At 46.5% G+C, this 26,327-nt stretch overlaps 1 protein-coding gene across 2 annotated transcripts; it reads right to left on the reverse strand.

Annotated features, from left to right (window-relative positions):
* Positions 1-218: 218 nt before the first annotated feature.
* On the reverse strand, positions 219-25,941 carry FKBP1A (FKBP prolyl isomerase 1A). 2 transcript variants are annotated; one of them, XM_004433844.2, is made up of 5 exons: positions 25,784-25,941; positions 25,646-25,693; positions 6,350-6,462; positions 3,247-3,411; positions 219-1,311 (listed from the first exon to the last, which is right to left on the reverse strand). In XM_004433844.2, exons 1-4 carry the CDS (start codon positions 25,818-25,820, stop codon positions 3,283-3,285), a joined length of 327 nt encoding a protein of 108 aa, XP_004433901.1. In that variant the 5' UTR covers positions 25,821-25,941; the 3' UTR covers positions 219-1,311; positions 3,247-3,282. The 2 variants fall into 2 exon arrangements, with proteins under 2 accessions (XP_004433901.1, XP_087301614.1); XM_087445488.1 differs by lacking the exon at positions 25,646-25,693 and having other exon boundaries at positions 25,784-25,906.
* Positions 25,942-26,327: the final 386 nt, after the last annotated feature.

Consider the following 26,327-nt stretch of genomic DNA (forward strand, 5'->3'; position numbering starts at 1 on the left):
GACTCCAGCCCGAACTCCAGGTAGTTCCCTCCTCAGGTGAAGATGCAAATCTAGTGCCCCCCACGCTCCCCGGAAAGGCCAAGAGGGAAGGGTGTTCCTGCAGTTCTTTGGCCAAGAAACCACCTCCAACACCACATCCCACTGTCACACCCCAACCCCATCCCCCTGCACCAAATGGCAGGGGGAGGCACCTGAAAGTAACCACCATCACACCGAGCTGAGAAAAGCCAGCATAAAGCACTTTTATTGCAATAATAAAACTTGAAACTCATATGTAGTGCAGGGGGTTGGAGGTGAGGGTGGGGGTAGGCAGCAATAATTTCTCTCACCAAATCACTACACAGGACAGCAAAGGGGTGAGAGAGGGGAAGGGAAAGCCAGGAAACTCTGAGATCAGCAGAGGGAGCTGAGCATCAAAAAACAGGAGATGCTGAAGCTGCGATGACCAGCATCATTTTCTTAAGACAACACTCAAGGATTTGTCATGATGGCTGGGCTTTCATTGGGTGTTAAGTGTCTACAAACAGCACCTTCAATTTAAACTCTCGATTAAAGTTCTTAAAATTTAGGAAGTGGAGCTTGGATAGATATGAGATTACAAAAGTCCTGAATATCCATTAGAAAAACTACAGGATGGGGGAAAAAAAAGCCAGGCCATGAAGAAGGCTTCAGAGGTCCCTGCTGGCCGGGGACAGATACCTGTAGCATCCAACATCGCAGTGAAAACGATCTGCTTTCAAAAGGCAGAGGTTTCAGGGGAGGGTGGAGTGGGGCAGAGGATGCAAAGGCTCTCCCCTCCCCACTTCAGTTTTGGGTAGGGCTTTTAATTCAACCAAAGGACATCTCTCAACTTGGAGAATAATTCGGCCCTCAACAGCGCCTCAAATCTGCTATGGCTTTGCAGCGCAGCAGCAAGAATGTTTAATATATAATAGATAAAAATTTCATCAAAAAAAATAAAATAAAAATAAAGATTCTTGCATCCCCCACCCACACCAATTCCTATTCTAAAGTTAACCCATTACTTGTGCTGTTAATACTCGACTAATACTTAACTGGAAACCTAGATCCAGAAGACTGAAACTGAATCTTCACCCCAAAATGAAAACAAAATAAAATGAGTAACTTGAGGTTTATGGCATATCGTTTAGGTCAACACACATACAGGAGGAAGGGGAAGAGCAAAGCCGGCTGACAGAACACGTTCAGTCGGGTGGATGTTTATACAAAGAGTGTAGTGGAACATCAGGAAAAGCTCCGTACGGACTCGTGCGTGCGCATCTGGAGGCGCCAGATCCCTCCGTGGCACATCTGTTGGGGACAGAAAGTTTGTGAGTTCCAGCAACTCAGTGGTCTCTGTGTGTGGTGGGGAGAAGGTCTGTCACACCAAGTCCCTCCCCAGTGGCTGCAGGTCTCACTGGGACCAAGCCACTTCTGCTGCAGGGGGAAGAGCCAGCTGGGCTCAGGCTGGACAGCAGGTGAGCAACCTCCTTCCCGCTTCAATTGGCCAAGTGTTTTTTCAAAGCCAAGGTTCAGTTTACCTTGCTGAGGACAGCAGGAGGGGCAGTCCACAAAGCCACTGACAATACAGTTGCCCATTATCATTGGGTCTCCAACGTGGTTATATATAGGAATCACCTGGGGGCTTTAAAAGATCTTAATGATGGGACCCCAGTCCCAGTGACTGCGGTTAACTGGTCTGGGCATTAGGAGTCTTAAAAGCTTCCCTGGTGACTTTAATGTGCACAGCCCTAAGCTGGTATTCCTCATGTTAAACTGACTTAGAAAACATGTGCAGTCTTCATTCATTCATGCAAACCTGTAACCTCCTGGGTTTGCCCTTGGGCTTTCCTTCAAGACCCTTGCAAGACGCTCAGATGTTCTTTGGCAGTGTAGGGGAGGCTTAGGCCAGGGTGATGCGTAGCCCTTTATCCCTCTCTCCCTTCCTTCCCCTGCCTCTGTCCTACCAAATTTACAGAAAGCCTGTTCTCAAATCAGGAAAACTCCAAGGCTCCCTTAAGTACACTTATGTTCAAAAGACTCAGCTCTCAAAGAATAGGAAAGAGGGTTTGGACTAGGTGTAGACCTCTGGGTAGACAGAGGCTCTGTAAAGTGCCAGGAGTTCCTTCCTGGTAGAAACGACAAGTGGAGAAGCCAGAGTCATCAAACCCGACCAGGCCTGTAAGACCCAGGTGTGGAGGGCTCAAACCACTGACAGAGAAAATAGCTAGTAATAAAAAAACCCCTTCTACTTAAACAAGTCCACAACAGGACAAGGTTACACCATAACAGACAGGCTGGCAGCCACTTGTTGCAGCTTTCAAACAAAAACATTCTCACCCAGCCCCTGGCTGTGGCCCCATGGTTCCAGGGGCAGGAGGGGAGCAGATGTAGAGGTCTAGGGCCAACTGGAAAGATGACGCTTCCTGTGTTTTAAGATTCTAATACCTACACGAAAAGTTATGTGCCATTTGGATATTGAGTTTGGCTTTCTAGAAATGAGGGGAGAGGAAAGAAAAAACGTCCATGATGGGGAAGCAGGAAAGAGCTGGTCCTAGTCTGTCACTGCCTGGATGCACCCCTGAGTAAGCCCGTGCTCTCTGGGCCCGTTTCCTCACCTGCTGCACAGGAAGGCTGACTCAGGTCCCTGGGATCCCTTTCTAGGACTGTCTGAGAGCATCCTTTATACTTCACAAGCATCTTCTGGCATCACCTGTCAACCCACTGATAACAAGCTGGCCTGCTGTCCTCAAGTGTCCTAGGCTTGCTCCCCGAGGCAGGTGGCCCAGGTGGTAAAGCGCCTCTCGTATCATCTACCAGGCAGTAATCACAACTGTATGAACGAGGGAGCTGCACAGACTAGGACAGGGCAAGCAAGTCATCAACAGTCTTACTTCTAAAGAACTAAAATGGTGGCACTAAAAATTTGGCCTATATTTCCAGTTCCCATCTCAGTTTCAGTTTATAACCTACATATAAAAATACTTCATTTAAACAGCTGCCATCAGCTGCCCCATCCCCATGAGTTCATTTGAAAGTATATGCCATCCTTTTCCACAGGGTGACCAACTTTTACATTCAAAGTATACACTAGTAACTAAAACCGAAAGGCTACCCGATAGAGGAATAACGTCGAGGGCAAAAAAACCCACAGCATTTCTGGGTCTCTTGCTCTCCATCAAACACTGGGCATAACACAGGAGGAGCAAAGGTGGTTACAGGCCTTTCAGCTTCAAGTCTCCTTACCCAAGGACAGGGAGCACAGGGAGGAGGCCATTGCTGTCATTCCAGTTTTAGAAGCTCCACGTCAAAGACAAGGGTGGCATTTGGTGGGATGATGCCTGGGTGCCCAGTGGCACCGTAGGCGTAGTCTGGGGAGATAGTCAGTTTGGCTCTTTGACCCACACTCATCTGTGAAAAGAAAGAAGAAAGAATCAGCTGGACGCACTCCCCAACTGTCTCTGCAAGAAGCTGAGCTGTTTGCCTGGATATCCCTTGGCCAGGATGGTGTGACTAGGACATTCCAGGGACTGCGTGGCTGCCTGGGTGCTGGGCACCCCCCGTGCAGAACGTGGAGGTTGGCAGTCAGGCTGGATGACCCCTGCAGCTGGCTCCAAGGGGCCCAATGGCAGATAAAAACTCCTCTCAACTCCCAGAACGATCAGGGCCTCAACCATTCTGCCCAAGTCTTACTGACCTCACTCTGGGCAGCCAACATTTGGAAAGTGTCACTACCTACTCCTTCAGTGGCCTGTTACTCAAAGGACATGTTAAGTGGCACCTATGCTCTTGAAAAAGGAACACTTTGATCAAAATTTTCCTTTAAAAGAAAACACACAGAAAGTAGTATTTGGGGGTAGTTTACTTTTCTGTACTTTCTATATTTATACTCACACTCAGAAATACAGAAAAACTTTAAAAAACCCAATATGATTTTCTGGGGTACCCAGTAGCAGGTACAGTATGCTTCCATTTGTGTGAAAAAGAAAATATTTGTAATCGCCTGTATAAACAAAAAAACATCTTTGAAAGGAACACAAATAATACCAGTGTTTTTCTATGGGAGAACAGAGTATAGAGGCTAGGATAGAGGGAAAATTTTCACTTTTTAAAATATATTTGAACTTTTTTCATTTTCTAATCAAATACACCATTAAGTTTAAATACCTACTTTCCGAACAGTGAGCAGGTTCTCTGTTCTGTTTCTACCCTTTTACCTGTCTCTTTTAAGTGTCCACGTGTGCATTCCTGGCTCTCTAACCTAGCCCAAGAGATGGTGAATGAAGAGCAAGCCGCAGGCTGTAATGAAGTTTACAAGGCCACTCAGAAGCCTTGCTTCCTACACAGCTCCCTTCAGAAACTGGGATGTGCTGGACCAAGGTGGTAAGGACAGTTAAAAGCATATGGCTTTATCTAATAAAATTCAAAAGGATCATATCCTTTACCTAGCAATTTCACTTGCAGAATCTTCTGTTAACAACCCAAATGCCCATTACAAGGCACATCTGCACCACAGGTTAGCCACTAGAAAGAATATAGCAGCCTTACATGTACTAACATGGAAGGATGCCCAAAATACATCATCAGACGAAAAAAGCAAGCTGAAAATACTACTTGTGACAGGATTGTATACCTACAAACATAAAAAACCAAACCAACAAAATTATCAAAAGAAAAGGAAAAGGGACACAAGACAACCCCTCTTTTCTCACTTGCTGAAGAAATGTTCTGTGGAGGAGTTTAAAAGAAGATGCTCTGTGTGGGTCAGACCACTCAGACTTCTCACAAGTGGCCGAGCTGTGACTGACCCCAAAGCACACTAGGTCCAGTGGGAGACTGGGACAGCATCCTGTCATGCCTTGCCAAGCCTGGGATGTGACACATGCTGATAACACTATCTCAGGGCAACTATGGCTCTTGGAACACACAATTACTGTTCCACTGCAGAACAGCCGCAGAAGATGAGTTGTGGTGTGGACAATGGTTGGTACAGGAGATGGGGGATGGGCTACAGACTCAAGGGCTGGCCAGACGTGGGGGTTGGGGACAGGATGGGACAGAAAGGAACGGTTGGTGAGGTTCCAAAGGGAAGTAATCCACAAAGATCCTCTCTTTCTAGTACTGCCAACCCTCTGCTCTGCAGCAACAGAAATCTAGACACCTGGGAGTGGGATGGCTTAAAGTTTCTGAAAGTTAAGCAGTTTATTTGGTGATAAATCAGCGATATTTTATAGAGGAAGCAGAGCAATGTGTGTTCTGGAGAAGAGAAAGATTTCTATCTTTCTCTTCACTTTGGTTAAATCTCCAATTTTCTTTGGTGAAAGGGAAATAGATTAATTACCCACCATACAGGGCCTAATTATATAGCCCCCTGGGTCTCAGGCCACTATAAATATCCTTTTACCTGGTTAGTGCCAAGAAAAAAATTCCTGGGCTCGATGGGAGGATAGACTCCAACTGGAATTTGGCAAGCTTGGGTCCCCTACTATCTACTGGGAATTTCGTAGAGTTGGCAGAACAAAAGCTGTTTACACAAATGGGGAGGCGAGAAGTGACGAAACAGACTCAAGACAAACGAAATGACTTTCTACATGAGTAGGACATCTCAGAAGCGGTCTGACACCACATGGTCAGTAATAAGACAAATACAAATTAAAACTACAAAAAGATAACATTTTTCACTCATTATATTGTCCTGAAGTCAAAAGTTTAACACCACACTGTGCTGGCGGGGCTGGGACGAGACAAGCACCTTCATAACCTGCTGATGGCAATGCACAGTGTAATCCCTAAAGATGGCAACTTGGCAATATGTCAAAAGACAGTGCACACAGCCTCTGAATCCCTCACTCCACTTCTGAGGATCTGCCTATGGCAACATTTGCACAAATGTAAAATAAAGTCCAAACAAGATTAGTCACTGCAGCATTGTTACAATACTGCGAAATACTGGAGACGCCCCAAACGGCCATCGATAGGGTGCTGGTGAAGTGCATTACAATACACTCCTGTAAGAGAGCGTCCTCCTCTTTTAAAGGGATCAAAGACAGATTAAGTGAAAAAGCCAAGTGCAGAACAATGTGTGTGTGTGTGTGTCTAAAAGGAAAAAAAAAAATAAATAAATAAAAGGCATATGTTTTTGTGTATGCTTAAAGACCACAAGATGTTTATACAAGAAACATTAATAACAGGAGTTACTTGGGGAGGAACACTGGAAAGACAGGGCGAGATGGGAGTGAAATTTTTCACGTATACTTTTCTTGATTTTTGAGCCATATGAATGTCCTACCCATAAACATAATTTAAAAGGTAGACACTAGAAAACAACACAAAACAAACGAGAGCATACCTGGGCAACCCCTTCTTCCCAGCCCCGGATCACCTCCTGCTTGCCCAGCATAAACTTAAAGGGCTTGTTTCTGTCCCGGGAGGAATCAAATTTCTTTCCATCTTCAAGCATCCCTGTGAAAAAGGGCAGTTGTAACATGAGCAACAAGGAGTAATCACACGAGGCAAGTCAGCAGCCAGCAGCAGAGTGCCCATCCCAGATGCCAGCACTGAAGGGCCCAGCAGGGTGTCCTGGGCCTGAGGAGGAACTGTGGTGTCCAGGGGGATTTCCTCCGTCCTCAGTGGGCCTCTAAGGAGCTGGGGTAGTCCCTCTACCCTGGGCTTGTGGAAGCTCTTCCCCGACGCCAAGCAGAAACCTGACGACCAGAGGCAGGCAGTACTCTACCCTGGTCTGGAGAATAGGGAAGTGCATACACTCCTGGCATGAATTTCAGCACCCTGTGGATTTCCTCCCAGACTAAGAATAACTGGGAGCCCTTTAGGTACGCACAATGGCTCAAAGTCACATACAGTGCAAGAAGCAATATTCCTTCCTCAATTCACCTGTCATCTTTTACAGAAATGTGGGCAGTGTCAGAACTGAACTGAACTGTACGATACCAGATGGTGTGGGAGAATCAGAGAGGCACAGAAGTGGTGTTGGCAAACCCCTCCCCAGTGAACTGCTAACTACTCCAGTCAGACTGTGGGCAGCGCTTCCACTCCGAGTCAGGGACTGGGCTGGACACTTCCCATACATGAATTTAATCCTCCCCATAGCACTGTCCCCATTTTACAGATGAAGGAACTGAGGCAGAGGGAAAAGAAGTAACTTGCTGAAGTAGTAAAGCTAGACTATTAATCCAAAAACCACATTCATTCTACTATTCCAGTTTCCCAGAAGCCAGACAAACCACAACGACACCCTGCACTGAAAGGGGGAATTCCAGAGATGGAGATGCCAGAGGGTGAGCGCCACGAGAAAAGAGAAACAGACACCTGCAACTCCCTGTTCAAAAAAGACCAGAGCACTGGTTTCTCTGGAAGCCAGTCTCAGCCAACTGTAACAGCTGTCACTGACGGCCTGAAAACTCTCACACCAGCATCCCAAACTGGAAGGGCCAGCCAGTTGTTGACACACAATTAACACAAAGCTGATTTCACTGGAGGCTGAGGGTGGGCACCCACCATGGTTCTAAGCGTCACTCAGAAGACCCAGCAAAACACTGAATTCTGTTGTGTTTCTGTTTTTAGAGGGAAATCCCAACAAAATCCCAACCTAAGAAACAATGTCAACACTTGTAAGTGGGATGGGGAAGCAGAGGACAACTGAGAGCTTTATCACCGTCTCCAGACGATCTGTACTTGGACAAAATAGGAAACGGGGAGTGAGGGGGACGGAAACTGCTGTCCTAACAGAGCAGGAGGGGAGACAGATGTCCTGGGGCAGGGTGGGTGCTGACACTGCTTAAGCCTGCAGCTGGGAGCTGAGGCCTGAGAGGGAGACAGGAGGCTGGGGACCCACCCCTGCCAAGTCAGAGCAGAGCCAGGAACTGGCACCCCACAACTAGCAAGCTGGGGTGTACATGTGGCTCACCTTTTACCAGAACACAATCACTACCTGATAAAGGAAAGGACAAATGGCAGGACTTGAGTAGTTTTCTATAAATGAGTAGCTGGGAGCAGGGCCCCACTCTCCACAATACTCACTGTAGACATTCCCTTTAGCGCATTTCGAGCTCTGCTTCATACACTGACCCCAACCCAACTGAACTCAGCGTTAAAGGTGAGAGTAGGCAATGAACCTAGAGCTAGGATTCTCAAAATCCTTTCTCTGGCCAGGCAGGGAGCCTTTGCATCCACCTGCCCGAGACTGCTTGTTTCAGAAACAAGGAAACCAACTTGAAGGCTCAGTACCTGCCCAAGGTCAGAGCCAGTGAGGAGTGGGGCCTGGCTCTAGCAAAAGGCTTTATTTAGCCCAACAGGGACCGTGAGCTACAACGAAGACTGAAGACCGGAAATAGCCCTTTCCTGGTCTGTGCCCTTTAGAGCAGACCTTCAGGAGAGCCCCAGGGATTCCTGAGCATCCACAGTGGAGAAGTCACTGGGTGAGGAAGCCCCCTGGGAAGGAGCCAAGGATGGGAGGGTGGTCCCTGGCCCCTGAGCCATGACTGTCTGCAAAGCCTGGCTGGACAAAACCCAGAGAAAAGCCTGCCCAGAGGGGCACCTGGAACCCAGGCTGGAGCACATTCCAGACCCTTGGAAAACTCAGACCCAGCACCCCCACCTCCCCTTCTAACCGAACATCAACTTTCCAGGAGCAGCAACAGCCTGGCCCAGGAGATGAACTAGAATCAATCTAAGCCCTTCTCCTATGGCAAGACTGATGCGGGTTGGGAATATGGGCCAGCCTGGGCACTCAGACCAACTGTGAAGTCTATTGGAATCTTGCAGGAAAGACCTGCCTCACCAGTAAAGAAGAAACACATTCAGGAGGAAAGCTCCTTTCCACCATTCCAGTTGAAGGTTGTTGCATGAGGATGTAATGTCCAGAGCCATGGCAGCCACCCTGTAACCATGAGAAAGTCAGGAGCACCAGAGAGGAGTCGTCACATTGCTCTGAACCAGCCCCAAACTACCTCCCTCAAGACTTGTGTTCTGAGGTGATTAAAAGTCTGCTTTGCCGTAAGTCAGGTTTTCAGTTACCTGCAGCTGAAAGTAACCTAACTGGTATGAGGTAAACCTTTATTTGACATTTACTTAGCACACCCCACTGTAGTGCTGCCATGAGACTAACAAAGAAATGGAACTCAACAACCCACACCACAAAGGGCTATCACTGATTGAGACGACAGACCAGTGTTTACATCAGGACCCAGTACACACACAAACCTGTATAAATGAAACAAAATTTACATGTAATAGTTACTACATGGGATGCACTTCTCATTTTTAAAAAGAATGCTGATTGTGACCCCCAAATTTATTTCATGATACACTAATGGGCTGCAACTCATAGAATAAAAAATACAATATATCTACAAAAAAATTTATCTTATTTCCTGCCAAATTTGAACATGCACCCACCCAGGACAAGACTGTATTTTGACTGCAATGAAAAACCACAGGGTACTGAGACAGACACCCTGCACTACCCTTTTATTCCTGATCAAATGCATTGCCAAGCAACCTCCAGATGTTACATGCATCCATCCTGCTTTGCCTGAGGGTGAAATGCTTCAACTGTCTGACTGGTACCAGGCCGGGGGCACAAGGTGGGACCCAGCCTCTATCTGGGGCTGAGCCAGCCTGGAGACGTGGATGCTCCTCAGCACAGAGACTATGGGTCTGGGAAGGTGTCTATTTAACCCCAGCTCTCTCAAGCTTTTCTGGGACATGGAGGGGCAAAGCCTCTCCCTACTATTTTAAGAAACTATAAAAGCCAAGAAGCAGGATTTCTAAGTAAAGGGGCTTTAGTCCGGAGCTTTGCCGAGGATCTTTATTCTCCTACCCTATTTCAGATGAGCTGTTGTCCTGGGAAGAGACACAAGCCTCGCTCCAGAACATCAGACCACAGTCACCATCTGTCAATCTCACCTACTTCCTCAGAGGAGAAATCTTCAGAGAGAAGGGTTGGGTGGTGTTACTGGTAATGGTGGGATGCTTTAGGCCTGAGGAGGGAATTTCCTATAATCTAAGTCCAAAAGGTAAACAATATCCCCAGAACTGAGCAGGATGTCACACAACTGCCAGCGGCTATAGGGGGAAGGAGGTGCTAGAAGGAGGGCTTCCCCAATAGGGAGGAACAGACCACTATGTACACAGCTGTAAGCTACTGGGGGAGGAGGTGATGCAGGAGAGGAAGCAGTGTCCGTTAAGAAGCAGGAAGGAATGTGCAGACAGTATTTTCTGGAGTGCGAATCAGGCTGGTCAGTGCTGAATGCAGAACGTAAGAGAAGCTGGGACATCAAAATAGGCAGTTTTGGCCAAGATGGAGGGATATGGATCAGATTTACCCTGCCACCTAAACAACCAAAACCAAAACCAAAACACACCAAGCAAAGAAAACACAAAATAGGGCCGGCCCCGTGGCTTAGTGGTTAAGTGCACGCACTCTGCTGCTGGCGGCCCGGGTTCGGATCCTGGGCGCGCACCGACGCACCGCTTATCCGGCCATGCTGAGGCCGTGTCCCACATACAGCAACTAGAAGGATGTGCAGCTATGACATACAACTAGCTACTGGGGCTTTGGGGGAATAAAATAAATAAATAAATAAAAATTATATACATAAAAAAACACAAAATAAACAAATAAAAAACCCCACCAAAAAAAAAAAAAAAGGGAGAGAGAAACAACCCAGAGACAGGACATTGCAAAGGACAGCGGTCCCTGAGAGATGGAAAACTCGCACCAGAAGAAGGCAGCCCTATGACTGCCCCAGCTTACATCCTCAGGAGTTTCCAGGGAGAGGGAACTGGGATGGAGCTCAAGGCAGTTTGAGTCCAGAGGACGCGTACCAGGGAGGAGAAAGCTGTAGAGAGACAGATCCCCATAGATCTGCAGTGGGTCCCCCTTGAGTATTCAGCAGAATACTAACCAATGCATGTGTCTGAGAAAACTACTCAAGGCCAGGAAAAGAACCATCCAAAACGTTTAGAAGGAACAGTGCCCAGCGCTTACACGGGGCTGGGATCAGGGCCTGTTCCCACCAGCCAGACTGGAGAAAGTCATGGTTCATGAGGCACGGGGTAGGACACCCAGGAAGATCTCATCTCAGTAGTGGGGACTCATCAGCTCCAAACTAAGCACTGCTCCAGATCCCTCTAACAAATCATAAAAGCAAGAGCCCAAACGATCAAACTCTTTCCAAGTAACTTAAGTACTTCCCAGTACAAAGCTCAAGAAGATTTACAGAAATAAAAATATGTAGCAGCCCAAAAGGTAAAATTCATAACATCTAGCATCCAGAGATTACCAGGCATGCAAAGAGGCAGGAAAACACGAACCACAATGAGGAGACTAGTCAATCAATTGAAACCAACCCAGAACTGACACAGATGTTAGAATTAGTAGAGCAGGACAGTAAGATTTAAATTAAACTTACAGAGATGAAAACTACGATGCCTGAGATGAAAAATACACTGGGCTGGAACAACTGGATATCCACAGGCAAAAAGTAAAAACCGGATCTATACTTCACATCATAATCAAATATCAACTCAATACAGTATAGACCTAAATATAAACACTAAATCTATAAAATTCTAGAAGAAAACATAGGGAAACAACCTCTGTGACTATGCTTTCTTAGATATGAGGCCAAAAAGCACAATCCATAAAAGGATAAATTGAACTTCATCAAAATTAAAAACTTCCACACTTTAAAAGATACTTTTAAGAGTGAAAGGTCAAGCCACAGACTGGGAGAAAATCTCTGCAAAGCATACACCTGATAAAGGATTTGTGTCCAGAATATATAAAGAGCTCTCAAAACCCAACAATAAGAAAACAAACAAGTCGATTAAAAGAGGGCAAGAGATGTGAACAGATACTTCACTGAAAAAGATATACAGATGGCAAGTAAGCACCTGAAAATATCTCAACATTATTAATCATTACAAAAATGCAAATTAAAACCACTAAGAGATATGACTAGTACTCATTAGCATGAGTACAACTAAAAAGACTGATCACATCATGCACTGGTGAGGATGTGGAGGAACTGGAATTCTCATACATTGCTGGTGGGAATGTAAAATGGAACGACTGTGGAAAACAGCTTGGCAGTTGACGTTAAACATACACCTCCCATATGACCCAGCTATTTTACTCCTGGATATTCATCCAAGATAAATGACAGCCTGTGTTCATACAAAAAACTTCTATACAAATGTTCATAGCAGACTTACCTGTAACAGCCAAAAACTGGAACAACCCAAACATCTGCCAACTGGTAAATGGATAAACAAGTATATCCACACAATGGAAAACTATTCAGCAATTAAAAGGAATGAACTACTGATACATGAACATAATAATATCAAAATAATTGTGCCAAGTGAAAGAAGCCAGCCAAAAGAGTACATCTTGTACGATTACATTTATATAAAACTTTAGAAAATGTAAACTCATCTATGCTGACAGAAAAAGCATATTTGTGATTGTGGGGGATGGGAAGGGGGGGTTTCGAAGGGTAGAAAGAAACATAAAAACTTATAAAATTGTACGTGTTAAATATGAGCAGTTTATTGGATGTCGATTATGCCTCTACAAAACTGCTTTTTAAAAAAAGAAAAAAAGTGAGATTTACTAAAATCCTACATATGTTCACCTCCTACACCCAACCTGGCAGTGGATGGCAAGGTGCTGCCTCTGGGGAAGGAGCAGGTAAAGCAGGCAGCGAGTCAAGTCTCAGCAGCTGCTCCCCTTTAACTCGGGACACCTCTGTGCCAGGACCTGGAGCCCTTGAACAGCAAAGCCACCTGCCAAGTTAGTGCCATAATTTCCTCAAGAAAGCAAGCTCTGCTGAGAGAAGGCAACTGAGGTTCAGTTCAGACACGGCAGCCGACACTCTTTAAGCTCTGAAGGCCACTCTTAGCAAAAACCATCACCAACATAACCTTCTACCTGCAGAACTGACTGATTTCATTTCTAACTACACACAAACCCAGAAACTGCCTGGGGTAGCTCCATACTTTTGATTTCAAGAATTAATTCTTGTTTCCTGCTGAATGCGGCTTGAGGTCACAGACAGGGACTCAGAGGCTCTATGTCCCTGTGGCACTCAGCTCAACCCCTGGCATTCACAATGCTGGCATTCATTAGCACTTTAGGATTTGCCTCACTTGCACAATTTTTAAGAACAAACACGAGACTTTCACATTTAGACCTCTTCCCTATATGGGAGGAAGAATCTGAGGGGTAATCTCAGAACGGCAGCTTTTACTTTCAGTACCTTTAAATTACTAATCAGTGAGGAAAATGTGAAAATCTGGGGGTCTCCAGTTAAAAGCACAAGACCATGAAAGGAGCAAAACCTATGGCTGCCTGAGGGACTGTGAAAGCAGCTTCTGGCTGCAAGGCAGCTGATGTCACCTTCTCCTGGGTCTCCTCCCAAACTGTTTAGCTGTTCTTTTGGGGGAAGAGCCAGACTCAAATTCTTGGAGAGGGAGCAGGAGGGCTTAAAATTTAAAAAAACGGAGTGGGGAAGAGTCTCGAGTTCCTCCTCCATGGCTGCCTGCTCTTTCCTGCTGCTCGTCTGACAGTGCTCTCGCTGAGAAGGACCAGCAGAGGCAGACTTGGCCAGCAGCTGCTGACAAAGTGCCCCTGGACTGTGTTCCTGGTGCTTGGCCCAAGTTACAGAAGCAGTGGTTAAGACACAAGGTCAGGATTTGGAGATTCAAGAAGACCACTGGGTTATTATTTCACTAATAATCCAACAGAAAAAGAGCCACTTCCAGTGCACTCTGCTTCGTGGAAGGCAGTCACCATACACCCTCTGCTGAGTAAGGGAAGATGACTGAAGAAGGCAACTCGAGCGTTAGGGCTTCAGCACTTGCTGTAGTTGAAGCTCATGACCACAGTGTGTTTTTTAATTCCTGATGAATCTTTGCAGGTGGTTTTCACAGGCAGCATCGAACAGGGTCCAAAATACGGAAAGTTTTATGATTAGAAAACAAAACACCCAAACCTAAATCAAACAATAACAACAACAAAACAGAACATCCTAAACCCCAAACATTCAAAACAAAATAAAGTTCTTGCCATTTACAGTTGGGAGAGGGAGAAAGGATTTCTATTTTCAACTCAATAGGTAGTTTCCTAAGTACAAACAGAATGGTTGAATGGAGTTGGGGGAACCAAACTGAAAATCACCAATTTTTCTGCAGATTTGCATTTGAAGCCCCTTGGAACATTCACACATAAATGCACTAACCTAGGTACATATGGGTACACTGAGCTAGGTTTAGCTATTTCCCCTCTTTCTTCTCATTATTATATACAGAAGTTCTCTCAAGCACCTTTTATACTTAACTGCCCCACCAGAGACTCATAAAAACCACAGCCTGCACAGCCCCAGTGCGGTGAACAGCGTCTTCACGCCCCAGTCTCCAGCTCATCCTCACTCCTTCTTTCTCATGTGAGTTTTATGCCTACCAAGGATCGGTCAGCTGTATTTGTTCCCAAATCCATTTACGTCAGCTATACTTATTGAGTATAGATAATGTAATTAAATAGCATGTAAATAAATGAAATATGAGTGTGATTAGGTGGTCCTAGCTGACTGTTTGGTAAGACTCAATAAAGGCAAGTCACTAAAAAATACTGCTAGTGAATAATTGTGTGTGGATGAGATCAATGTATGTTTAGAGAAAGAAATCTTAAAAATCTAGAAATGTTTGACATTTAGATGACCTTACAATAGTCTTGCTCTACTTTAAAAGAAGGCAAAATTAGTTTTTGCAAGAATCTTGATGGGAAACTCCACCAAAAGAACCATCCTCAAAGACAGACGTGGCCCTTTAATAAATGATTTCTGTTTGGATTTGAAATAAAATGTTTAGAATTACAACAGATACTACAGAAATACAAAGGATTATAAAAGAATACTATGAAAAGCTATACATCAACAAATTGGATAATCTAGAAAAAATGGACGAATTCTTAGAATTATATAACCTTCCAAAATTGAACCAAGAAGAAACAGAGAATCTGAATAGACCGATCACTAGTAAGGAGACTGAAATAGTAATCAAAAACCTCCCAAAAAACAAAAGTCCAGGACCAGATGGCTTCCCTGGTGAATCCTACAAAACATTAAAAGATTTAATACCTACCCTTCTCAAACTCTTCCAGAAAACTAAAGAAAAGAGAACACTTCCTAACTTATTCTACGAGGTCAACATTACCCTGATACCAAAACCAGACAAAGACAACACACAAAAAAGAAAATTACAGACCAATATCACTGACGAACATAGATGCAAAAATCTTCAACTATTAGCAAATCTAATACAATGATACATTAAAAGGATTGTACAGCATGATCAACTGGGATTTATTCCAGGGATGCAAGGATGGTTCAACATCCACAGATCAATCAATGTTAATACACCACATTAACAAAATGAAGAATAAAAATCACATGATCATCTCAATAGATGCAGAGAAAGCATTCAACAAGAAACAGCATCCATTTATGATAAAACCTCTGAATAAAATGGGTATAGAAGGAAAGTACTTCAACAAATAAAGGCCATATACGACAAACCCACAACTAACATCATACTCAGTGGTGAAACAATGAAAGCTACTCCTCTGAGAACAGGAACAAGACAAGGATGCCCACTTTTGCCACTCTTATTTAAAACAGTATTGGAAGTCCCAGCCAGAGCAATCAGGAAAGAAAAAGAAAATAGATCCAACTTGGAAAGAAAGAAGTGAAATCGTCACTATTTGCAGATGACATGATTTTATATATAGAAAAATCTAAAGAATCCACCAAAAACTACTATAAATAATAAACAAATACAGTCAAGTTTCAGGGTACAAAATCAACAAACAAAAATCAGTTACATTTCTATACACTAATGATGAAATAGCAGAAAGAGAAATCAAGAAAACAATCCCAACTTACGATTGCAACAAAAAGAATAAAATACCTAAGAATAAATTTAACCAAGGATGTGAAAGATCAGTACACTAAAAACTATAAAACATTGCTGAAAGAAATTGATGACATAAAGAAATGGAAAGATATTCCATGCTCATGGACTGAAAGAATTAACATAGTTAAAATGTCCACATTATCTAAAGCAATCTATAGATTCAATGCAATCCCTATCAAAGTCCCAACAACATTTTCCACGGAAATAGAACAAAGAATCCTAAAACTTATATTAAACAACAAAAGACTCCAAATAGCCAAAGCAATCCTGAGAAAAAAGAACAAAGCTGGAAGTATCACATTCCAACTTCAAAATATACTACAAAGCTATAGTAATCAAAACAGTATGGTACTGGCACAAAAACAGACACACAGATGGATGGAACAGAATCAAGAGCCCAGAAATAAACCCACAGATCCATGGACAGCTAATTTTCGACAAGGGAGCCAAGAACATACAATGGAGAAAGGGAAGTCTCTTCAATAAGTGGTGCTGGGAAAACTGGACAGCCACATGCAAAAGAACGAAAGTTGACCATTATCTTGCACCATACACAAAAATTAACTCCAAATGGATTAAAGACTTGAATGTAAGACCTGAAACCATAAAACGCCTAGAAGAAAATGTAGGCAGTACAATCTTTGACACAGGTCTTAGCAGTATATTTTTGAATACTATGTCTCCTCAGGCAAGGTAAACAAAAGAAAAAATAAATAAATGGGACTACATCAAACTAAAAAGCTTCTGCATAGCAAAGGAATTCCAACAACAAAATGAAAAGACAACCTACCAACTGGGAGAAAATATTTGCAAATCATATATCTGATAAGGGGTTAATATCCAAAAATATACAAAGAACTCATACATCTCAACAACAAAAAAACAAACAACCTGATTAAAAAATGGGCAGAAGATCTGAACAGACATTTTTCTGAAGATAGACAAATGGCCAACAGGCACATAAAAAGATGTTCAACATCACTAATTATTAGGGAAATGCAAATCAAAACTGCAATGATACCACCTCACGCTCGTCAGAATGGCTATCATTAAAAAGACAAGAAGGGGGCTGGCCCAGTGGCATGGTGGTTAAGTTCGCATGCTCCACTTCTGGCGGCCCAGGGTTCAGATCCCGGGCATGGACCTATGCACCGCTTATCAAGCCATGCTGTAGTAGGCGTCCCACATAAAGTGGAGGAAGACGGGCACGGATGTTAGCACAGGGCCAGTCTTCCCCAGCAAAAAAGAGGAGGACTGGCAACAGGTGTTAACTCAGGGCTAATCTTCCACACACACACACACACACACACACACACACACACACACAAAGACAAGAAATACCAAGTGTTGGAGAGGATGTGGAGAAAAGGGAACCCTCATACACTGCTGGTAGGAATGCAAACTCGTGCAGCCACTACGGAAACCAGTATGGCGATTCCTCAAAAAATTGAAAATAGAAATACCACGTGATCCAGCTATTCCACTACAGGGTATTTGTCCAAAGAACATGAAAACACTAATTCGAAAAGATATATGTACCCCTATGTTAATTACAGCATTATTCACAACAGCCAAGACTTGGAAGCAACCTAAGTGCCCATCAACGAATGAATGGATAAAGAAGATGTGGTATATACACACAATGGAATACTACTCAGCCATAAAAAGGGATGAAATCTTGCCATTTGTGACAACATGGATGGACCTTGAGGGTATTATGCTAAGCAAAATAAGTCAGAGAGAGAAAGTCAAATACTGTATGACTTCACTCATGTGGAAGACAGAGAAACAACAAGGACAAACAAACACCTAGACACAGAGAAGAGATTGGTGGTTACCAGAGGGGAAGGGGGGTGGGGGGAGGGTAAAAGGGTAAAGGAGCACACGCGCACTGGGACAGACGGCAACGAGAGTTTTGGTGGTGAACACGATGTAGTCTATATGGAAGTCGAACTATAATGATGTACACCTGAAATTTATACATTATAAACCAATGTTACCTCAATAAAAGAATAAATTAAAAAAAAGGTTAGAGAAGCCCTGTCACTTTTATGATTAACATATCAACTACCCACTTGTCCCAGTCATGATGGGTGAAAAGACATTCTACGCTGAGGTAAGTAAAAGGAATTAATTTGAAAGCTTATGTCTTTGTTCCATTTCTGGGCCTCTGTGGTTGCATTCCCAGGACAACCCTCCTGAACTGGGGTTCTGAGAACCCCATGTGCACAGTATGATCAAAGGTCGAACATCTACCCAAAGAGGAAACCGACTTCTTCCTCCTCACCACACAAACTGAGTGCAGGCATACTTCCCATCTGTTATCTGGAAGTGCTTCTAACCTTTGGCTAAATCCCTTTAGATTGTATGACCAAAAGTATATTTTCAAAGGAGGGCTCATAACGGGAAGAACATGCAGGACCCAGGATACAAACCAGAATGCACGTCCTTGTGGGCATGCCCTTCTATTTTCTGTTATCACAACATAAATAAGAGGACTGCCACATCATGTCTCAACTGGTGGTGGCAGCGGGGAGAGGCACACAGGGAAACACGCTGTTTAACAGTGGCTATCTAGAAGTGGTAGAAATATGCACGATTGTTACCTTTCTCTTTTCCGTTTTATAGATGGTCAGCAAGCACTTGTAGAAAAAGGCACCTTTTCCCCTCCAGACCTTTGCGCACACTTGGCAAGCCCTCTCCTTCTGCCTGAGGAAGCCACACACATCAAAGACCATGCGCACTTCTAGCCAGGTGCAGGCTGCTCAAGGCACTCCCCTTGTAATGGACCATTCCCTACGAGGCAAGCACCTCGATCGAGGGCGGGGCTGGGGCTTTCCCCAGCTCCTAACACATGTGCTGAATGACGGAGGGAAGGGTTTGGTGTGTTGACCTGTGTGCAGTGGATGTGAGAGGAAGGAGTGGCCACAATTTTATTAATCCATAGGGACTGAACAAAGTCCAAAATGTTGTAAATGCTTGTTTTCTTATTCTAACCTAAAGGAAATAGAAATATTATACCAATCATAACAAGAATGTGGGCTTTCCCCACTGCAGCTAGAGACCAATCCAGGTCCTAAGTGACTGCGCATTCAAACAGTCACTGAGTACCTACTCCACGCCAGGTCCCAATGGAGAGACCCTGGAGACCACCACCACTGCAGGTCTGGCCTCCTGGAGCCTGCTGGGTAAAGAGCAGATATAATATCCCCACCCGACTGTGAGGAAGGCTAAAAAGGAAATGGACGGGTGCTTTGTTGAAACTGGAGGTTTGCATATGCAAAGAACCACTTTAGCCAAGGGTCAGGGGAGACCCACTGAGGGGTGTCATTCAAACTGCGATAAGAGCCTGCCTTAGGTGGAGAGTGGGGGCATGTGGTGGCAACTAAGCCTAGGGCACAGACCTTCCTATGGGGAAAGGCTGGTGTGTTTGAGGAACCAAATGCAGGCCAGGGTGGTCTGAGCTCCTGGGAGGGGAAGAGTGAAGGCAAGGAGACAGAGACAGCAGCATCCAGGAGCTGATTATTTCTCCCTCTCCCTCCCATTCTTCCTCCTACTTTTTGCACTGCTAGAGTTTATCTGACCAAAATTAAAGACGGCTGGGGGAAGGAAAGCAAGGACTCAGTTGAGTTCCTGAATAGGTAAAAAAACAGGAGAGAGGAAAAGTAGAAATAAAAATAACAAACTTTGCCATGAGCGCCAAAGGGAGAAGGGGGATAGTACACGTCTCAGTTATCCATAATACCCCTGACCTTTTCCATGGGAAACAGCAGCTAAACTATTTTTAGAGAAAATCCCAAGGCAGATAAATGATCCCCAGTTTACGGATATAATGAACCCATTAGCACTTCACAAAAATCAGTTTTCAATCACCAAAAATGTTCAAGTTAAAAAGCCTATGGGTAAATGAGTGAATTTTATGGTACATAAATTATATTCAATAAAGCTCTTAGTGAAAAAAAAAAAAGTCAATGAGACCCACTGAAAGGAGCCAGAGCTCTTTGGAGAGATGACTGATGCCAGGACCAGGGCAGTGAAACCAAGGAAGCAATTAAGGAACAGTGCGAGCATGTCAAAAAAGTATTGGAACCAGCTTGAAGGGGCTCCTACTGGCTGAATTTGGGACAATATGAATATCAAAAAGAATAATGAATATCAATGACTTTAAGGCCCTGAGTAAAATCGGAGTTCACAATATACTAAAAACAGGGGGAAAAAGTAAAAAGCCACTTGCCACCACTGGGGGTGACTATAAAACCAATTCCTCACTTTAAAAATTGGTGATCAAAGGGAAAAAATGAAGTTTTACCCTATTTTATAGAGGAAAGGCAGCTAATAAATGCAGAGGGTATGAAAGAATTTTAAAATCACCACTTTGTAAATGCCACTGAAATCCTTTCTTCAGGTAAGAACCATCAATTGGTGTAAACCCCAGCAGGTGAAAGGCTGAGAAGGAACAGGGTGTTTGCAACATGTCCAAGTGCTCCACAGAGGGCCTGCTGACTGGGAGGGGAAACACACCTTCACAAGATCAACCTGAGCATCACACACAGTGACATTCCCCACAGTGTGTGTGCTGAGTACGAAGTAGACAGCATCACGTATGAAGTCTTCCCACTAAAATGTTTAACCAGAAACCATTCAGACATTTAAAACTCAACTTCCAGTTTACAGGAAATCCAGGCGGTGGAAGGAATAAGGCAACACCAGGAGAAAACAATGAGACAGACGGGGTAGTTCTGTAAGATAACCAGCCTGCTCTCTTGGAAAACCAGGGTCAGTAAGAAAAAAATCAGTGTGAGATTGATACTACAAACATAATATCCAACTGCAATGAGTGAACCTCAACTGAATTCTGTTTAAGAAAACAGACTTAAAAAACACCTTGACGACAACTGGGGTAGTTTCAGCATGAATTTGGTTTTAGATGCTATGGAATCATTTTAAATCTTCTTAGACGTGACCAGTAGGAGGACAAGGAGAATATTCTCATTCTTCGAGCATGCTCAAGTATTTCGAGGTAAAGCATCATGATGTCTGCAACTTAAACGGCTCAGCAAAAAAACACAGACTATAGCTCAATGTATGTATTCTGTAAGTAGACAAAAACAGCATACATGACAAAATGTCAACCACTGTGGAACACAGGTGGTGGGCACCCACCCTAAAGTGCATGTGAGTTTGGGGCTGGAGCGCTTAGCCCAGGACTCTGCCTTTCTCCCACTTTAGACATCACAGGTGGTGCTGGCAGGACGAAGGACGGGGGGGATACATCACTCAGTGCCTGGGACACAGGAAGCCTCCATGACTATATATGCAACACGGCCTCACAGGTACTGCCCCTCCCAGAATGCACTCATCCCAGCTCTAATGCTCCAGCTACTCCTCACAGGAGGCGCTGTCACTTGCGTTTTACAGATGGTACACGGACACTAAGACAAGAGGGACAATCTGCCCAAGCTCTCATAAGATGTCAAATGGCAGAGGCAAGATCTGAACTCAGCAAAGGACTCACATTCTCTTTGGGGATCACTATCCACTTGGCACCACCTCTGTCCACCTGCCCAGGCTGGCACACTCTACACACCCAGGAAACAACCAGGGCCCTGTTTCTGCCCTTGCCCCCAACAGTTCAACGTCCACACGGCAGCCAGAAGGGAGGGGTCCTGTTAAAGTCCAAGTCAGCTCATGACCCTCTAACGGCTCCCACCTCACTCAGAAAGGCAACATTCTTATAACAACCTACCAGGCTCCACCATCACCTCAACTCCTGGCACTTCCCCCTCACACATCCCATTACAGCACACCGGTCTCCCCGCTGTTCCTCTAACGCGCCAAGCATGCTCCAGCCTCAGGGTCTCGGCACCAGCTCTTCCTCTGCCTGGAACTCTTCCCCTGGACAGCCACACCACTCACTCCCCAACTTCCGTTGGGTAATATTAAAATGTCATTTGGTCAGAGGCCTTCTCCAATCACCCTAAGAGCAGCAAACCCCCTCCCCACGCCCTCATGCTTTAATCTCCCCACAAAGCTTCTCACCACCGAACGTGTCACACCTTCACGCCATTAGTCTATTAGTCTCACCCACAGATGAGGTCTTTGCCTATTTAGTTCACTGACCATGTCTCAAGTGCCCGGCTTGTTGCTGTTGCTCAATAAACATGTGCTACAGGAAGTAAACGGTCCTGCTGCAGCCCTGCCCAAACAGCCTCAGCCTGTCTGCCTCAACACAGCACAGGGGGAAGCCATCTGGGGAGTCTCTGCTGATGGTGAGCCTTCCTCCAGACATCAGATCATCAGCCAAGAAACACTCAGCAGGGAAGTGAACAGAATAAAGCAGAGAGGAGAGGGGAGACCGAGGCTAAAGAAAAGCAGAGAGTGGAAGGGGGGCTGCAGGAAGGTGGCCACACCTGTCCCGGGAGCCCCAGCATCCCTCCAAGTGGACATCTGGAGATGGGGCTGGGGGACCCTCGGTTTTTCTCAGAAGCCAGACTACTGACAACTTAAACCCGATCCCAAGGACAAGATGTGAACCACCTTTTAAGAGGATAAAAAAGAATTCCTCCAATCCACTTGAGGCTGCTCGGACAATGGCAGGCACATGACCTGCTGATGTGAGTAAAAGGGACATAAGCCTAGCTGTGTGTCAGGACAAGCTCAACAATAAAGATGACGAAACTACTGGAGGCAAGGAGGGAGCTGTGAGAATCCACTTGATCCTCAAGGCACATATTTGCCAGGTTACCTTTCCACCTCCTCCCTCCCACTTCAATGCCTGTCATTCTACTAGGAGGTGCTTGGCTGGTGACAGCAAAGTTTTCCTTTTCCCTTCTGGCATCACAAAGAGGTGGCGCAGCCTTCCTTTGAGGCCATGCTCATGCTGTGCTCTGCTGCAGGCCACAGAAGGCACCAGAGGGAGCTTTGAGAGTGGCACCAAGGCTACTACTGGCAGCCACCAGTAGCATTTAAAACGTCCATGTGGTAAAAGTCAGTCTGTGCTATGCATATCTCTGGTGGCTGAGAGGGGATTTTGGCTACCTTACTTCCAAATCAGCAGTAGTGGACACCCAGCCAGAGCAGACTGGATCAAGAGTGTTCACCTGACTCGAACCTGGGTCAATCAGACTCTCTCTTCTAGGAACTGTAATCACTGGAGTCACACAGCCAAGCAATCTGAGCTAGATATTCAAAAGGAGACAGAGAAACTGGGCATGGGGGTGGGAGGAGAGGGGTGGGCACACACGGGACTTTCACCATCCACCACTTGGGAGAAGCAGAAAAACAAATCTGTAACAAGAGACTACTGAGGCAGCCAGGCAGAGATAAACAGAGGTGAAAAGAAGAGGAATCGTGAGCATTTCTTCTTGCTTCTTGAGGCCCAGTGGGCTTCCCGACTCTGCAGATCCTCAAATCTTTATGGGATTTCTCATCCCCCCCCATCACGCTGCCTCAAGATGGATTCTGTTCCCAGGGGCGTAAAAGCCTTAACTGCTACAGATGAAATCTCAAAGCACCTACCCATTCCTCTCACACCCCCACAGGTCTCAAACAGGTTCTTCCTGGGAGGCAGGTGGCAAAGACCCGCAGGAACAAAGCCGCCCGCCCAAGAACAGCCTATTCTGTGGGCATGAGGCAGAGCTGGCTTCTCACTAAGGTGTGTTTGTAGGGCTTATCAAAAATGAAATAAAAAAGAAAGCTTTTGTCCTAATGCACACCAGGGTCCTGCTGCTGTTCTGGGAACGTGTGGGTGGGTGCCACCCTCAAAGAAAACAGACTTGGAGAAGAGGCACTGGGAGCCCTGATGGTATTCTGGGTCCCACGACAATCTGTTCTCTCAGAAAAAGGCTCCAGACATGCTGTGTGGGGACATCTCACCAAGAGGCACAGTGAAATGTGGTTCTGCCTACATGACGGTGTCCAGTCCTGCCATCAGCACCAGGAGGTGGGTAAGCCAAGGACGAGAGGCACAGACTTGGGAGTCGGAGAGATGTAGTCAATTATCCTAGTGTGGCTACTTACAAACTGCAGGGGACGGGGGGCTGAAGTCACCTCATCATCTCTGAGTCCCTGTCTCTGCCCCAGTTGGCTGTGGGAACTAATCAACTGCTCACGCACCCCAGCCCCACTGTAAAAGGCAATGGTTACTCTTCCCATCCCACTGATCAAACAACCAAACTGACAAGCTTTCCTCTACCAGACCTAAACTCCGGCGCTCACCGTGGCCTACAAAGACAGCCATTTACAACACCAAAACCACTTTCCAGTTTTGTTCCCAGGCATGAGACTGTTTCCTACAAAGAAGGGTTTCAATACCTCCTCCTTTGGTAGCCTTTTAAAAGGTTCAGTCCTTAACTCCCTCCATCCCCTGCCCTCATTTCTACCCATGGAGAAGGGCCAGAGAAATAAAAGAGCCAGAGAAATAGAAGGCAGGGGGCATGTTAGTTGCCCTTTTTCTCCTTCCCAGTGAAAGTCATTTCCCTCAAAAGAGGGCTCCCCCATGATCTGGGAGAGAAACATAGAGCATATCCCTGAGCAGCAGGGTCAGAACTGCCTACAGCCTACTACCCAGGAGGAGGAGGAGGAGGAAAAGGGAGCAAAGGAGAAGAAACAGAGGAAGGAGGAGGAGGAACAGAGGAAAGAGTGGGAAGGGGGAGAGAGGGGGAGGGGGAGGAAAGGGGGAGAAAGGCAAGGAGGAGGGGAAGGGAAGGTTATTCATATCAACAACCGTGGCTACACCAATCAGCACCCCCCGCCCCCAGCCACAGAGTCTCCGCCTGCTCAGCCTCCCCCCTCCTCCCCAATACAACCCAGGAGGTCCTTGTAAGGGCATGGAGTAAAAGATGGTCCCAAGGCACATGACTGTGATGTCTGAATTGAATTCTGGCTGAGGGGCTACAATTTCCTTTCGCTTACAGTACTGTTTGTTACCCTAACTGGGCCTCAGTTTCCTTATCTCTAAAATGGGGATGAGAAAAGTCTCTACTCCTAGAATCCGAGAAAGGCTGGGGGCTAAATGACATGTTCTGTCAGCCTGGGCCATCACTACCACTGAGGCTTGGATTTGTAAGCGGCTCAAGAGTAAGAAGAGGAAAGCGACCGTGCAGATCCAGTTCCTCCAAGGCCGGCTGAGCCAGAGCAATGACTTAGTTAGCGGGACGTCGCCCCACCCGCAGCAGAGAGCAAAGCCCCAGTTCCCCGGAGGGAAGAGGCAGCTCCGCAGACTGGGAATTACCTCGCCCTTATCTCCATTGAAGACAGGGCCGGAAGCGGGGGTAGGGTGTCAACCGGGACACTGAAGTGGTGCAAATCCTTTCTGATGGTCCCTGGCCAGGGCTCTGCCCGTTCCTGAGCGTGTGACCTTGGGCAGGGGACTTCGCCTCCCCAAGCCTCAGTTTCCCCGTCTGTGCAGTGGGCACAGAACTGCTTCAGAAGTGCGAGATCACGCCCGGCCCGCAGCCGGGGCTCACAACTGCCGACTCAGACCGTCCCGGTTCCGGCGGCCCGAGGCTGCCCCTCGGGGGCGCTGCCACCGCCCAGGCCTCGGCCTCGGGCCACGCGGGCCCCGTCGTCGCCACACCCCGGGCCTCTGCCCCCCGGCCGCGGGGCCGGCCGCACCCGGGCCGGACCCCCCGCGGGCCCGCCGACTCACCCGTGTAGTGCACCACGCAGGTCTGGCCGCGCTTCGGGAAGGTGCGCCCTGAGGAGACAGACAGACAGACAGGCGGGCGCGGTGAGCGGATGCGCGCGGCGGCGGGGCTCTCGGGGACCGCCGGGCGCGCCTACTCACCGTCTCCGGGGGAGATGGTTTCCACCTGCACTCCCATGGCTGCGGCGGCGGACGCGGGGCGAACGGCGCAACGGGCGGCGTGGACCACGGACGGACCTGGCGGCGGCTCTGCCTCGTCCCTCCGCGCAACGCCTGCGCACGCGCGCGCCCCCGCTCGCCCCGCCCTGCGTGCGCGCTCCGTCCCGCGTGCGCGTCCCCGAAGCCCGGGCCGCGGGGCAGGGGCACCGGAAGCCCGGAAGCCCCGAGGCCTCCGGATGCAGCCGCTCTGAGCGGTCGGCTTGCTTTCCCCACCCTTCCTGTCTCTGTGCTTCCAGCCTGGCGGGCATCTCTGTAACCGAGTTTCCGCGTCTGGGAAAGGGGAGTGATAACTAGGGGTCCGCCAGTTTCCGACGGCGTGACTTTGAGCCGGTTCACACCGCGAAGTACAGAGTTGCTCATCCTGTAAAAAGGGTGGTTGCGGGAGGTCCTCGCATTTGTGCATTCATGTTAGCTTTCGATAAATGGTTCAAGATTCCGAGCTCTGGTGTTCTGCGCTGGAGGAGGA

The sequence above is a fragment of the Ceratotherium simum genome, chromosome 21, assembly GCF_057802395.1.
Source record: "Ceratotherium simum simum isolate JZ-2026a chromosome 21, ASM5780239v1, whole genome shotgun sequence".
NCBI lineage: Eukaryota > Metazoa > Chordata > Mammalia > Perissodactyla > Rhinocerotidae > Ceratotherium > Ceratotherium simum.

Excerpts from the sequence above, each read along its gene's own strand:
- FKBP1A (XM_004433844.2), bottom strand. The coding sequence starts at position 25,820 with ATGGGAGTGCAGGTGGAAACCATCTCCCCCGGAGACG. Across the intron at positions 25,694-25,783 it reads AACCATCTCCCCCGGAGACG|GGCGCACCTTCCCGAAGCGC; the intron begins GTGAGTAGGCGC and ends CTGTCTCCTCAG. Across the intron at positions 6,463-25,645 it reads CTGCGTGGTGCACTACACGG|GGATGCTTGAAGATGGAAAG; the intron begins GTGAGTCGGCGG and ends CCTTTTTCACAG.